Source organism: Melanerpes formicivorus, unplaced genomic scaffold (genome assembly GCF_026170545.1).
Source record: "Melanerpes formicivorus ecotype bairdi unplaced genomic scaffold, bMelFor1.0.p_v2 SCAF_13, whole genome shotgun sequence".
NCBI lineage: Eukaryota > Metazoa > Chordata > Aves > Piciformes > Picidae > Melanerpes > Melanerpes formicivorus.
Window position 1 is genome coordinate 1372851 of NW_027142365.1, and position 13703 is coordinate 1386553.

Here is a 13703-nt window from a genome sequence, read left to right on the forward strand (position 1 = left end):
CCTGGCCTCTCTCCTTAGCTCCAGGGCTGGAGGTGGGCACACTGCTCAGGAGAGAGGCAATCTGCTGCCCAGGGCAGACAGCAGGCAAGGAATTCCCATCCCCCCTGAGCACCCCAAGGTTTTGTGGAGCAAGTGGACAGGAGAGAAGGTTGAGAGCCAAGGTGGAGCCCCAAGCAGTGGTGCCAGGCATGGGGCAGCTCCCAGCTCCCTGGGCAGCCTGGGCCAGGCTCTCAGTGTCAAACACCTCTCCCTTCTCTCCAGTCTGAGTCTCCCTTTTCCACTGCAAACCACCACCCCTTGGCCTGGCCCAGCAGGCTCCAAACTCTGTCCCCAGCTCTCTGCTCAGCCCTTGAAGCACTGAAGGCCTCCAAAGCTCTCCCTGCAGCCTTCTCCTCTCCATGCTGCCCAAGGCTAACTCTCTCAGCCTGGCTCCCAGCAGAGGGCTTCCAGCCCTGCCAGCACTGCTGTGGCCTCCCCTGGCCCTGCTCCAGCAGCTCCCTGCCTGTGCTGAGGGCTCCAGAGCTGGATCAAAAGCAGGGCCTGGAGCTGGCAGCTGCAGGGGCAGGGGTGGTGAGCACTGGTAGCTGATCTCAGCAGCCTTCATTAAGTGCTTGGCCCAAGGAGTTTCCTCAGAGCTGGGAGATGGTCTCCTGCTCATTTTCCTCAGGGTTCTCTGATGTCCTGTGTTAGACTGGACATGAAGAGCAATTTCTTCCCCTTGAGGGTTGTCCAGGCCTGGCCCAGGCTGCCCAGGGCAGTGCTGCAGTCCCCAGCCCTGGAGGGGTTGCCAAGCCCTGGGCTGTGGTGCTGAGGGCCATGGTTGTGCTGCCCTGGCAGTGCTGGGGCCATGGTTGGTGCTGCCCTGGCAGTGCTGGGGCCATGGTTGTGCTGCCCTGGCAGTGCTGGGGCCATGGTTGGTGCTGCCCTGGCAGTGCTGGGGCCATGGTTGTGCTGCCCTGGCAGTGCTGGGTGAAGGGTTGGATTTGATGATCTTCCAGGTCAGGCTGGATGGGACTCTGAAGATCCTGCTCCAGTTGCAGATGTCCCTGCTGGCTGCAAGGGGCTTGCCCTAAGGAGCTGTAAAGTTCCCTTCTCAGCCAGACCATTCCCTGTGTCTGTGACTCCCCACTCCCAGAGCTGCACCGTGCTCCAGCTCCACACAGCTGCCCTGATGAAGGCCATGATGGCTTTGAGGTGCTGCTGGTGGTCAGACACATCACAGCACTGTTTTTGAGAGGGCCATGGTCAGCCCTGCTTGCCAGGGGGCAGTGAGCAGCCCTTGCTCTCAGAAGCCACCCAAACTCCACCAGCCTCCTGCAGCCCTCAGACACCAAACACTGAGCAGAGGCAGCTCCAGGATTCCCTGACCCCAGAGCCTTCCTGTTTGCTCTGCTGAGTTCTGATGGGAAGGTTGAGTTCTTATGCCCATGCTGTGGTTCTTGAAGCTCTGTAGGTGCTGGGCTTGTCCTCCTGGGCAGCTGGGAGTCTGAGCTCTGCCTGTGCCTTGCTTTGCAGGAGGTGTATCGCATCCCCAAGAAGAGCCAAGCAGAAAAGGAGAGCACTGGTAGGTACTTTGTGTTCCTCCCACTCCCCCTACCCACTGTGGAGATGTTCTGCCTTCCCACCTCAGCATTCCTGCTCCTGCTGAACAGGGAGGGAGGGAGGGGGTGATGGGGAAGGAGGCTGATGTGAGCCTCCCATAGCTTGCTTGCCTGAGAGCTCTGTCGGCCTGCAGAAGGCACTGGAGCCGCGGGGGGGCAGCTCCCGGGAGGCTCAATGATCACAACTGTCTCTTTTTGACCTGCTTTCCCCACCAGCCACCAGTGGGAGAGAGGCAGCTGGCCACAGGGATCAGACCCCCACGCCCAAGAACCCCCCCCTGAGCAGGGAGCGGGACCCTGAGCGGCAGAGCCAGAGCAAGGAGAAGAAGAGGAGGAGAGAGTCCCTCTCCCCCCCGGCCTCCGCCTACGAGCGAGGAACCAAGAGGCCAGAGGACAGGCAAGTGCTGCTGCCAGGCCTGAGCCCCTGGCCCTGGGCTGGCAGCCTTGCCTCTGCTTTCTCCTGGGTGCTGATGCTGGGAAGGATGCTCCTGGTGAGCTTGGAAAGCAGCCGGGGGGGAGCAGGAGCTCCCAGGTGCCTGGGGGGAGGCATTCCCTGGCCAGGGCTGGGGGGGTCCTGGCTCTGAGGTGGCCTCTTCACCCTTGGAGCTTCCACACCTCCACCTTCACATCCCTGCAGCTGCATCTGCAGGCACACTTTGGGAAGGACATCATGGGATCATAGAGTGCTTTGGGTTGGAAGGGAGCTTAAAGCTCACCCAGTTCCAGCCCCCTGCCATGGGCAGGGACACCTCCCCCAGCCCAGGCTGCTCAGGGCCTCATCCAGCCTGGCCTGGAACACCTCCAGGGAGGGGGCAGCCACAGCCTCCCTGGGCAGCCTGTGCCAGAGTCTCAGCAGCCTCTCTGGGAACATAGTGACAGGGAAAGCTGTGTCCTGCTCTCACACAGGAAGGAGGGATGTAGCCCTCCTGAGCATCCTGGCTTGGCTCAGCAGTGGTGCAGCCAGCAGGAGCAGGGCAGGGATCATCCCCCAATGATGAGGCCACTCCTCAAATCCTGGGGTCAGTTTTGGGCCCCTCACTTCCAAAAGTGAAGGGCTGTAGTGTGTCCAGAGAAGGGCCACAAAGCTGGAGAACAGTCTGGGGAGCAGGGCTGGGGAGCAGCAGCTGAGGAGAGACCTTCTGGCCCTCTGCAGCTCCCTGAAGGGGGGTTGGAGCTAGGTGGGGGCTGCTCTCTTCTCCCCAGACCCACACAACTGGACAATCCTGTGGATCCAGCCCAAACTCTTCCAGATTCAGGCCTTGCAGCAGCTCCCAGGGGCATTTCCCAACATCCCTAATACATCCCAACCCTCCCAAGGATGGAGAAGTACCAGAGGTGATGCTGGAGGCCCATGAATCAGTGGCTGCTCCCTACCAGATGCCCATTTTCCTCCCTCAAATGTTGCTGCTTAAGTCAGAGGAGGAAAATATGCCATGTCTTGTCTTGTAGGGAGCCTTCAGGTCATGGTGAAGGCCCAAGAGCACCAAGGAATGTCCTCTAAAGAAGCTCTGCTGTCCCTCTTAAGCAGGATCTGAAGCCACTTAGTAATGAGGGAACAATGGGTGGGGAGTCAGCCAGAGGAGGCAACTCTTGTCCTGGTGTGGAGCTGCACTGGGAGAGCTTACAGCAGGAGGGTAAAGAATAGGGAGTGACACTGTACAGCTGGGGTGGGAGCTGTGCTGGAGTGGGATTAGCCTGTGCTGGAGTGGGGTTAGGCAGTGCTGGAGTGGGGTTAGGCTGTGCTGGAGTGGGGTTAGGCTGTGCTGGTGTGGGGTTAGGCAGTGCTGGAGTGGGGTTAGGCAGTGCTGGAGTGGGGTTAGGCTGTGCTGGAGTGGGGTTAGGCAGTGCTGGAGTGGGGTTAGGCTGTGCTGGAGTGGGGTTAGGCAGTGCTGGAGTGGGGTTAGGCAGTGCTGGAGTGGGGTTAGGCTGTGCTGGAGTGGGGTTAGGCAGTGCTGGAGTGGGGTTAGGCAGTGCTGGAGTGGGGTTAGGCTGTGCTGGAGTGGGGTTAGTGCTGGAGTGGGGTTAGGCAGTGCTGGAGTGGGGTTAGGCAGTGCTGGAGTGGGGTTAGGCAGTGCTGGTGTGGGGTTGGTGTGGGGTTAGGCTGTGCTGGAGTGGGGTTAGGCAGTGCTGGTGTGGGGTTGGTGTGGGGTTAGGCAGTGCTGGAGTGGGGTTAGCTTGTGCTGGAGTGGGGTTAGGCTGTGCTGGAGTGGGGTTAGGCAGTGCTGGAGTGGGGTTAGCCTGTGCTGGAGTGGGGTTAGGCAGTGCTGGAGTGGGGTTAGGCTGTGCTGGAGTGGGGTTAGGCTGTGCTGGAGTGGGGTTAGGCTGTGCTGGAGTGGGGTTAGGCAGTGCTGGTGTGGGGTTGGTGTGGGGTTAGGCTGTGCTGGAGTGGGGTTAGCCTGCACTGGAGTGTGTGCCAAGCCTCCACCAGTGGGATGGATCAGCTGGAGGATGGGAGCATCCCCAGGTGGACCTGGGTCATGGTGGCTGTGTGGGAGAGAGGAGCAAGGCTGGAAGAAGCAGGGGGGGTTGGTGTCACTTGAAACACCAAAGGCTCTTTGGTGGGTAAGGAGTTGCCTGCTGTGGCTCTTCCCCCCCGTGGCCATGCCCTTGTTGCTGAGCATGTAGGAAGAGCAGGGTTGCTGGCAGCCTTCTCCCCTCACCCTTCTCCTGCCACCCTCCTTTAGAGGGGCAGCAGACACAAACTGGAGCCCAGGAGGTTCCCTCTGAACAGGAGGAGAAACTTTGATGTGAGGCCTGCCCCAGGCTGCCCAGAGAGGTTGTGGAGTCTCCTGGTGTGGAGAGCTTCCAACCCCCCCCGGGCACTGCGCTGCTGGGCACTGTGCTGCTGGGCACTGTGCTGGGGGTGCCCTGCTGGGGCAGGGGGCTTGGACTGGCTGCTCCCCAGAGGTGCCTTCCAACCCTCACGGTGCTGTGATTCTTGGGGGTGCTCTCCCCACTCTGACTGTCCCCCATAAGACAATGAGATAGGAGGAGAGAGGAGCAGAGCAGAGAGAAGCTCCTCTCTGGCTTGCTCTGCACCAGGGCTCCCCTGCTGCCCATCCTTCCGCGCTGGCTGCCTCTGCTGTAAGCTCTGCAGGCAGCGGCAGGAAACGCTTTAATGACTGCAATTAAACTCCTCCCGGCAATGAGGTTCTCATTAGCAGCTCCTTGCAGCTCCTCTGGGAGCGGGAGGGGACATCTGAGGGGGCTGTGGTGGTTAGCAGTGTGCTTTTGATACGTAAATGGCAGCAGCCACCGCGAGGGGAGGGCTGCAGGGGCAGCCAGGGTGCTTTGCAGAGCTCTTTCCCTTTAGGGCTGTGAGGCATTTTCCCTTTTAGTCCCAGTTTTAAGCGGGCTCAGAACGTCTCAAATACCCCCCTTTGATCTCCCAGCAGGCTGTGCTTGGGCCCTGAGCAACCTCCCCAGGCTTTTGGAGTTGGGTTTTTGGGGTTGTTTGGGGTTTTTTTGTCCCCCTGCTTTAACTCCTTGGAAGAGTCTCTGCAGCTGCTCCAGGGCTGGGGATGGAAAGGGGAGCCCCCCCCCAGTAAATAAATACAGGAATGAAAGCCACCCAGCCACACTGCAGGGCTTTTGAAGCTGGATCTGTGGTGTGGTGCAGAGTTTGAGCTGCAGGCAGAAGGGAGCTGTTTGTAGTTCTCCCTCCTCTTTGTCCCATCTGCAGAGCCAGCAGCTCTGCCAGGCCTGGGGAGCTCCCTGGCTAAGGGAGTGAGAGGTTCCCCTCATGGCTGAGCTGTCCTGGGCTGGCAGGTGAAGAGGGAGAGGCACAGAATTACTTGGGTTGGAAAAGCTCTCTAAGATCACCCAGTCCAAGCATCAACCCAACCCCACCATGGCCTTCAAGCCATGGCCCCAAGTGCCATGGCCACACAGTTCTGGAGCACCCCCAGGGCTGGGGACTCCACCACCTCCCTGGGCAGCCTGGGCCAGCCCCTGACCACTCTGGCAGCAAAGACATTTTCCATAACCTCCAACCTAAGCCTCCCCTGGCACAATTTCAGGCCATTTCCTCTCATTCTGACCCCAGATGCTAGGGAAAAGAGACCAGCACCCTCACACCAAAGGAGCTTCTCCTCTTCAGATGGAACCTCCTGGGCTCCAGTCTGTGCCCTCTGCCCCTTGTGCTGTCCCTGGGCACCACTCAGCAGAGTCTGGCCCCAGCCTCTTGCCCCCCCTGCTCCCTTCAGCTCCTGCTGAGCATTGCTCAGCTGCCCTCTGGGGCTGCTCTGCTGCAGGCTCTCAGCCCCAGGGCTCTCAGCCCTTGCTGCTCCCAGAGCTGCTCCAGGCCCCTCAGCAGCTTCAGAGCCTCTCCAGCAGTTCCCCGGCGGCTGCCCAGCTCCTTGCCCAGGGAGGAGCAGGGCCTGTGGGGTTCCCTCTGGGCTGCTGTGCTGGGGGCTGGGGCGCTGGTGCCTCTGCAGGTGCCCCGTGCAGGCGTCCCTGCCGCCCCCTGCAGGCTGCTGAGGGGTGCCCCGGCCCTGCCGGCCTGTCCCCCGCAGGTACGACACGCCGGCCTCCTCCAAGAAGAAGGTGCGGCCCAAGGACCGCAACAAGCTGAGCACCGAGGAGCGCCGCAAGCTCTTCGAGCAGGAGGTGGCGCAGCGGGAAGCGCAGAAGCAGCAGCAGCAGCTCCAGAGCCTGGGGATGACCTCCCCCCTGCCCTACGACTCCCTGGGCTACGGCGCCTCCCACCACGGCTTCATCGGCTACCCCCCCGGCTACCCCATGCAGGCCTACGTGGACCCCAGCAACCCCAACGCCGGCAAGGTGCTGCTGCCCACCCCCAGCATGGACTCCATGTGCTCCCCCGCGGCCTACGAGCACCCCCAGAGCCTGGCGGGGCACGGCGTGGAGCCCGGCCTGGGCGCGCCGCCGGCGGTGCCGGTGGTGCAGCACGTGGCGGCGCCGCTGGAGGTGGCCGCCCCGCAGTACGTGGCGCAGGGCGAGGCGGCCGTGGTGCACCAGGAGCCCGGCGTGGCCGTGCTGCCCGTGGCCGCGCCGGGCGCCGTGCAGAGCCAGGGCTACGGCGTCTGGGAGTCCGGCCAGCAGCCCGTGGCCGTCCAGCAGCAGTACTCCCCGGCCCAGTCCCAGCCGGCCATCTACTACCAGGGCCAGACCTGCCAGACTGTCTATGGGGTGACGTCGCCCTACTCGCAGGGCACCCCTCCCATCGTGCAGGTAACGGCCCGCCGCAGGAGCAGCCCGGCTGAGGGGCTGCAGGGTGCCCTGCACCACCAGCAGGGGCAGGGAGGGCACTCTGCCCTGTGCTCGGCGCTGCTCAGCCCACCCCCGGAGCCCTCTGTCCAGCTCTGGGCCCCTCAGTCTCAGAGGGACACTGAGAGAGTTGAAGGAGTCCAGAGAAGGGCAACAGAGCTGGGGAGGGGTCTGGGGCACAGCCCTGGGAGGAGAGGCTGAGGGAGCTGGGGTTGCTTAGCCTGGAGAAGAGGAGGCTCAGGGGAGACCTCATTGCTCTCTACAACTCCCTGAAGGGAGGTTGGAGCCAGGTGGGGGTTGGTCTCTTCTCCCAGGCAGCCAGAACCAGAACAAGAGGACACAGTCTCAAGCTGTGCCAGGGGAGGTTTAGGCTGGAGGTGAGGAGAAAGTTCTTCCCAGAGAGAGTTGTTAGCCATGGGAATGTGCTGCCCAGCAAGGTGGTGGAGTCCCCATCCCTGGAGGTGTTCAAGAGGGGATTGGATGTGGCACTTGGAGCCATGGTTTAGTTGTCAGGAGGTGTTGGGTGACAGCTTGGACTTGATGGTCTCTGAGGTCTTTCCCAACCTTATTGATTCTATGATTCTATGATCAAGTCCAACCAATCACCCAGCCCTAACTCATCAGCCACACCATGGCACCAAGTGCCTCATCCAGGCCTTTCTTGAACACCTCCAGGGATGCTGAGCTGGGGGCTCTGTAGCCTGGAGAGGAGGAGCCTGAGGATGACCTCCTGGCTGCTGATAAAGCTGTGCAGGGGGAGCGCCCAGGGGCTGGGGCCAGGCTCTGCTGGGGGATGCCCAAGGGGCACAAGGGGCAGTGGTGGAAGCTGAGGCAGAGGAAGCTCCATGGAAACAGGAGGAGGATGACAGAGCCCTGGAGCAGGCTGCCAGGGGGGTTGTGGAGTCTCCCTCTCTGGAGATACTCAAGCCCTGCCTGGCTGTGTCCCTGTGTGCCCTGCTCTGGGTGCCCTGCTCTGGCAGGGGCTAGGGCTGGGTGAGCCCTGGGGTCCCTCCAGCCCCTGACATTCTGTGGCTCTCTGCACTTCTCAGGGAGTTCCTCATCCAGGAGTCAGAGCAGCATGCTTCCATGTGCAGCCACCACACCTCCTGCTTGCTGGAGATGGTTTAATGTGTTCCCAGGGTCACAGCATGGTTTGGGTTGGAAGGGACCTTAAAGGTCTTCAGTTCCAACCCTGCTGCCAGGGGCAGGGATGCCTCACACTGGACCAGGTTGCTCAAGGCCTCATCCAGCCTGGCCTGGTGAATCCACAGCCTTCCTGGGCAACCTGTCCCAGTGTCTCAGCACCCCCTCTGGAAAGAACTCCTGAAGGTTCTGTTGGGGTTTCTGATGGCTGATTCTGGTCAAGGGATCTGTTTGGGTGAGAGCTTCCCCTGGCACTGGCCAGGGCAAGGCCAGAGGTGAGAGCTTGCCCTCTGCTGACTTTTGGAAGCAGGACCTGTAGCTCACAGCTCTTGTGTGGCTTTACCTCAACCACAAAACCCCCAACAGCTCAACCTCCTTCAGCTGTCCTCTCTGTCCCTCAGTGGCCCCATCAGGCTCAGCCTGATGTCCTGAACACCAGGAGAGACCTTTGGTGTGAGGCTGCCAGAGAGGTTATGGAGTCTCCTTGTGTGGAGAGCTTCCAGCCCCCCTGGGCACTGTGCCCCTGGGCAAGCTGCTGGGGGTGCCCTGCTGGAGCAGGGCTTGGGTGGGTGATCCCCAGAGACCCCTTCCACCCCCTGTGAGTGTTGGAGCTCCTAATGACCATGCTGAAGGGCCATCTCCTGCTGCTTTGCCTTCATTAACAAGGGCACTGCTGCTGAGCTTCTTGCCAGCCTCTAGTCCTACCTGAAGGCAGGACACAGGCAATCCTACCAGCCCTGCCATGGCAGAGAGGCCAATTTTGGGTGCCTTTGGGTGATTTTGTCGTGCTTCTCCATGCCCTGTTTCAGAGTTATGCCCAGCCAGGTCTCCAGTACATCCAGGGCCAGCAGATCTACACAGCTCATCCACAGGGAGTCATAGTGCAGCCCCCAGCAGCAGTGACCACCATTGTTGCAGCTGGCCAGCCTCAGCCCATCCAGCAGGTATGGTCTCCATGGGTCTGAAGGGGTGGGGAGCATTTGCTCTGCAGCTGCTTGGGGGTTTGGTCATTCCTTGTGCCTTCTGCATCCTGGGGAAGTGGTGGTGGTACCAGTGGGGGAGTTTCCCACCTGGCAGCATGCTGGTACCCTTGGGGGTGCTGCCCTCCAGCCTGCCTGTGGGCACCAGACACATTGTGGGGGGATTGAGCCCAGGTTTTGTTGGGATAAGACAAGAAGGAATGGCTCCAAGTTGCCCCAGGGGAGGTTTAGGTTGGACATGAGAGACAATTTCTTCCCATTAAGGGTTGCCAAGGCCTGGCCCAGGCTGCCCAGGGCAGTGGTGCAGTCCCCATCTCAGGAGGGCTTTCAGGGCCCTGGAGGGGTGGTGCTGAGGGCCATGGTTTGGTGGTGCCCTGGCAGTGCCATGGCAGTGGTTGGACTCCATGATCCTGAAGGTGTTTTGCCGCCTGGCTGATTCTGTGGCTCTCTGTGTGGCTGAGTGGGCACAGGGCAGCTCCATGACCTGCTCTGACCCCTTGAAGCCCATCCACCATGGAGGGCTGAAGCACATGTGGGGCAAAGTGGCTGCATGAAAAGCTCAGGATGGTTTTGAGTGGGTGCTAGGGGGAGATACTGTCCTCATCCCCCCAGGGGCCAGCACTGATGTCCTCTTTACCTTCAGCAAAGCCTTTGCCATGGGGGAAGGAGCTGCTCTGATCCCCCCCCCCCATCTTTCTCTTCACCCTCTTTGTGCTGTTTGCAGCCAGAGCTTGTGGTCACCAATAACCTCCTGGACTTGCCTCCACCATCCCCTCCAAAACCCAAAACCATTGTCCTGCCTCCCAACTGGAAAACAGCCAGAGACCCAGAGGGGAAGATCTACTACTACCACGTGGTGACCAGGTGAGGGTGGGCCCCAGCTGAGCCTGCCAGGGAGGCCTCCAGGGAAGGCAGTGGGTGGGGGAGAAGTGGATGTTCAGCTCTCCTGTCTCCTGGGGTACCCACTGAGGTGCTGCTGGCTGGCTGGGAGGCTGAGGTGGCTCAGAGCCTTCCCTTTGCCCTCACAAATGTGGCTTGGGGATTGAGGCCAAAGCCCTGGGGCTGTGGTGCTGAGGGCCATGGCTTCGTGGTGCCCTGGCAGTGCTGGGGTAAGGGTTGGCCTCTTCCAAACCAAACTGTTCTGAGCCTCCATGACTGAGGCAGAGCAGAGGTCCCAGTGGAAAGGACAGTTGATAACCTGGCACTGGTTGCTTTGAAGAGGGTGAGGATGGTTTCTCTGTCTTCCTCTAGGCAAACCCAGTGGGACCCTCCAACCTGGGACAGCCCAGGGGATGATGCCAGCCTTGAACATGAAGCTGAGATGGACCTGGGGACCCCAACATATGATGAAAACCCCATGAAGGTAGGTGTGGGGCTGAGCAAGGGAGCCTCAACCACAGCACCTCCTGGACAGCAGAGCTGAACCCCCCCAAACATGGCTGATCCAGCCTGGAGAGCAGCATCTCAGAGGGCACCAGCCTGCTGCCAGCTGGGAATCTGCCCCACAACATCCAGGAGCATGCCACTTTGCTGCCCTCACCTTCCCCAGCTGCTGCTGGGATCTCCAGGGTTAACCCAAGCCCTGGAGCATCTCCTTCAGCCCAAGTCTGCCACACTACTACCTCATAAGACAGTTTTGGCCCTGGATTGGCATCACACCTACCCTGCTGGCATCTTCTGGTCATCTGGGAGCCTCAGCAGGCAGAGGGGCAGCCAGGCACAGCAGTGGGAGGCTTTCTGGTCACAGGGCTGTGCTGGGCTCACAGGCTGGCTGGGTTGGGCAGCACACAGTGACCTTGCTGTTGGCTGAGACTTCCTTGTGCTCAGCAAAGCAAAATACCTCAGGCAGCTTTGTGATTGCTGCAGATGAGTCAGGCTGGAAGAACAGCACATGCTCCTCAGGTCCCTGCCTCCATGGGAAGGCTTTGTCCTGGCTTGAACCTGCTTTATCTGCACTTGCTGCTGGGCCTGGGCTGCAGGTTGTTGTTGAAGTGAGGACCTGGGTATCAGGCAGAGCTTCTCTTCAGGCTTTAAGATGAGGTTTTGTTAAGCTGGGACAGCCATAAACTGTGTCCCTAGGGAGGGATTTGCTGCTGTGGCTCCTAACAGTCTCCTGGGGGCATAAAAAATGTTGTGGCCAGCAGGTCAGGGGAGGTTCTCCTCCCTGTCTGCTCTGCCACTGCTGTCTCCTCAGGCCACAGCTGGAGTCCTGGGTCCAGTTCTGGGCTCTCCCCAGTGCAAGAGAGCCAGGGATCTGCTGAAGGGAGTGCAGGGCAGGCTGGGAAGCTGCTGAGGGGCCTGGAGCAGCTCTGGGAGCAGCAAAGGCTGAGAGCCCTGGGGCTGAGAGCCTGCAGCAGAGCAGCCCCAGAGGGCAGCTGACCAATGCTCAGCAAGAGCTGAAGGGAGCAGGGGGGGCAAGAGGCTGGGGCCAGGCTCTGCTGAGTGGTGCCCAGGGACAGCACAAGGGGCAGAGGGCACAGACTGGAGCCCAGGAGGTTCCATCTGAGCAGGAGGAGAAAGTTGTTTGTTGTGAGGCTGCTGGAGGCCTGTCCCAGGCTGCCCAGAGAGGTTGTGGAGTCTCCTGGTGTGGAGAGCTTCCAAGCCCCCCTGGGCACTGTGCTGCTGGGCAGGGTGCTGTGGGTGCCCTGCTGGGGCAGGGCCTGGGCTGGGGGAGCTCCAGAGCTGCCTCCCAACCCCTCCCTGCTGGGGCTGTGTCTCAGAGGTGCTTGCAGCTCCTGGATGGACAGCAGCCATGCAGCTTTGGCTGACCTCTCCAGCAGCTGCCTCTCACTCCCTCACTTCAGAGCTTTCCATCTTCCTCTTCTGGGCCAGGATCACCTGAAGGTTGGGTTTTTCCCACTCATGGCAATAATTTCCCCCCTGGTCACAGCTCCCTCCCCACTGCCTCCACCCTCAAATTCCAACCACATTCCTTGGATTTTTTCACCCTCCTCCCCACCCTGCACCTTTTCCAGGAGGGATTAAAGCCACCAGCATCTCCAGCAGCTGCTGCTGCTATTCCTGGTGTCCTGTGGCCCTGGGCCACCACTTGTTCCAGTGAAATGTCTTTTTTCTTTCCTCCTCCACTCCTCTGAGCATCATCTGCTCCCTCCTTGATACCCTGCAAGCTGCAGTGGCACCGAGGCTGCTGGCAGCAGTGCCTGAGCTCGCCTGGGGCTCACAGGTGCTGTGCAGGCCCTGATGGAAAGGCACAGGAGGGGAAGCCACACTCCCTGTGTCCCTTACGTCCCAGCTGGGATCATGGAGTGGTTTGGCTTGAGAACCTAAAGCTCATCCAGTTCCAGCCCCCTGCCATGGGCAGGGACACCTCCCACCAGCCCAGGGCCTCATCCAGCCTGGCCTTCAACACCTCCATGGAGGGGACAGCCACAGCCTCCCTGGGCAGCCTGTGCCAGAGTCTCCCCTGCTTTCTCCCTTGGAAATGGGACTCAGAGGGTGGCTGTGATGCTGGGCTGGATGCTGAAGGGTTTTCATCCTTTTATGGTGGGAAGCACCTGGATTTATGGTGGGAAGCACCTGGATTTATGGTGTCTGTGTCCATCAGCACCTCCCAGAGAGCACAGACAGACTGGCAGCAGCAGAGCAGATCCCAGCAGCTTGATCCCAGGCAAAGGCTCCTCAGGACTTCCCAGCACATTTGTCTGCTTCCTTCCCTCCCACCCCCAGCCCCATCCCAGGCTGCTTGTCCATCTCCATCCCCCCCTCTCCTCTGGAGGCCTTTGGCATCCAGCAGGGAGGCTGGGCAGTGGGAGTGACCCCAGAGCTCTGCTTTGGGTGGTGTCTGCTCCTGTCTTGGTGGGCAGCAGGCCTTTGGGCAATGGGAGTGCTTAGGAGGGGCTCTGAGGGAAGCACTGGGCTCACCTCTAGGTACCAGAAGCTCTTCCAGGAGGTTTTTAGTGCTAAAACAAAGGTGGATTTTAACCCGAGGAGAAAGCAGCTCTGCACAGGCAGCAGCTGAGAAACAGCATTTCTGGTTCCCTTCCTCATCTTCACAGGATCCCCAAATCCCAGCATGGGGGGGCTGGAAGGCACCTCTGGGGATCATCCAGGCCAACCCCCCTGCTGAAGCTGTGGAGTCTCTCCAGAGAGGGAGACTCCACAGCCTCTCTGGGCAGCCTTGACTTGGGGATGTCCAGAAGGGTTTGGTGATGGAGGAGGGCTCAGTGATGGAGGAGGGCTCAGTGATGGAGGAAGGCCTGGTGATGGAGGAGGGCTCAGTGATGGAGGAGGGCTCAGTGATGGAGGAGGGCTCAGTGATGGAGGGCTCAGTGGTGATGGAGGAGGGCTCAGTGATGGAGGGCTCAGTGATGGAGGAGGGCTCAGTGATGGAGGAAGGCCTGGTGATGGAGGAGGGCTCGGTGATGGAGGAAGGCCTGGTGATGGAGGAGGGCTCAGTGATGGAGGAGGGCTCAGTGATGGAGGAGGGCTCAGTGATGGAGGGCTCAGTGATGGAGGAGGGCTCAGTGATGGAGGAGGGCTCGGTGATGGAGGAGGGCTCAGTGATGGAGGAGGGCTCAGTGATGGAGGAGGGCCTGGTGGGCGAAGGTGGCAGGGCTTGGTGACTCCTCCTTGCTGGGAGCCAGCCGGGAGCCATCTGCTCCCCATCAGCTCCCCATCAGCAGCCCTTTGATGTCTGCAGCCAGCAGTGGGCAGGGAGTGGCAAGCTTTGATCTGTGGCCAGCAGCTCCCTCGGGACAGCCCTGGGCAATAAAACCTCCTCATCCTCAGG

The 13703-nt window shown here is 60.6% G+C and overlaps 1 protein-coding gene across 3 annotated transcripts in view; it reads left to right on the forward strand.

The window, feature by feature from the left end:
• Positions 1 to 13703, forward strand: part of SETD2 (SET domain containing 2, histone lysine methyltransferase) — a 54269-nt gene that overhangs the window by 36503 nt on the left and 4063 nt on the right. For 2 of the 3 annotated variants that reach the window (XM_068145800.1, XM_068145801.1), the window contains exons 13-18: positions 1516 to 1564; positions 1818 to 1998; positions 6116 to 6794; positions 8783 to 8917; positions 9678 to 9817; positions 10205 to 10316. In XM_068145800.1, the coding sequence (XP_068001901.1) occupies positions 1516 to 1564; positions 1818 to 1998; positions 6116 to 6794; positions 8783 to 8917; positions 9678 to 9817; positions 10205 to 10316 (1296 nt within the window). The remainder of the gene's footprint in view (positions 1 to 1515; positions 1565 to 1817; positions 1999 to 6115; positions 6795 to 8782; positions 8918 to 9677; positions 9818 to 10204; positions 10317 to 13703) is intronic. The other variant, XM_068145802.1, reaches the window with a different exon arrangement.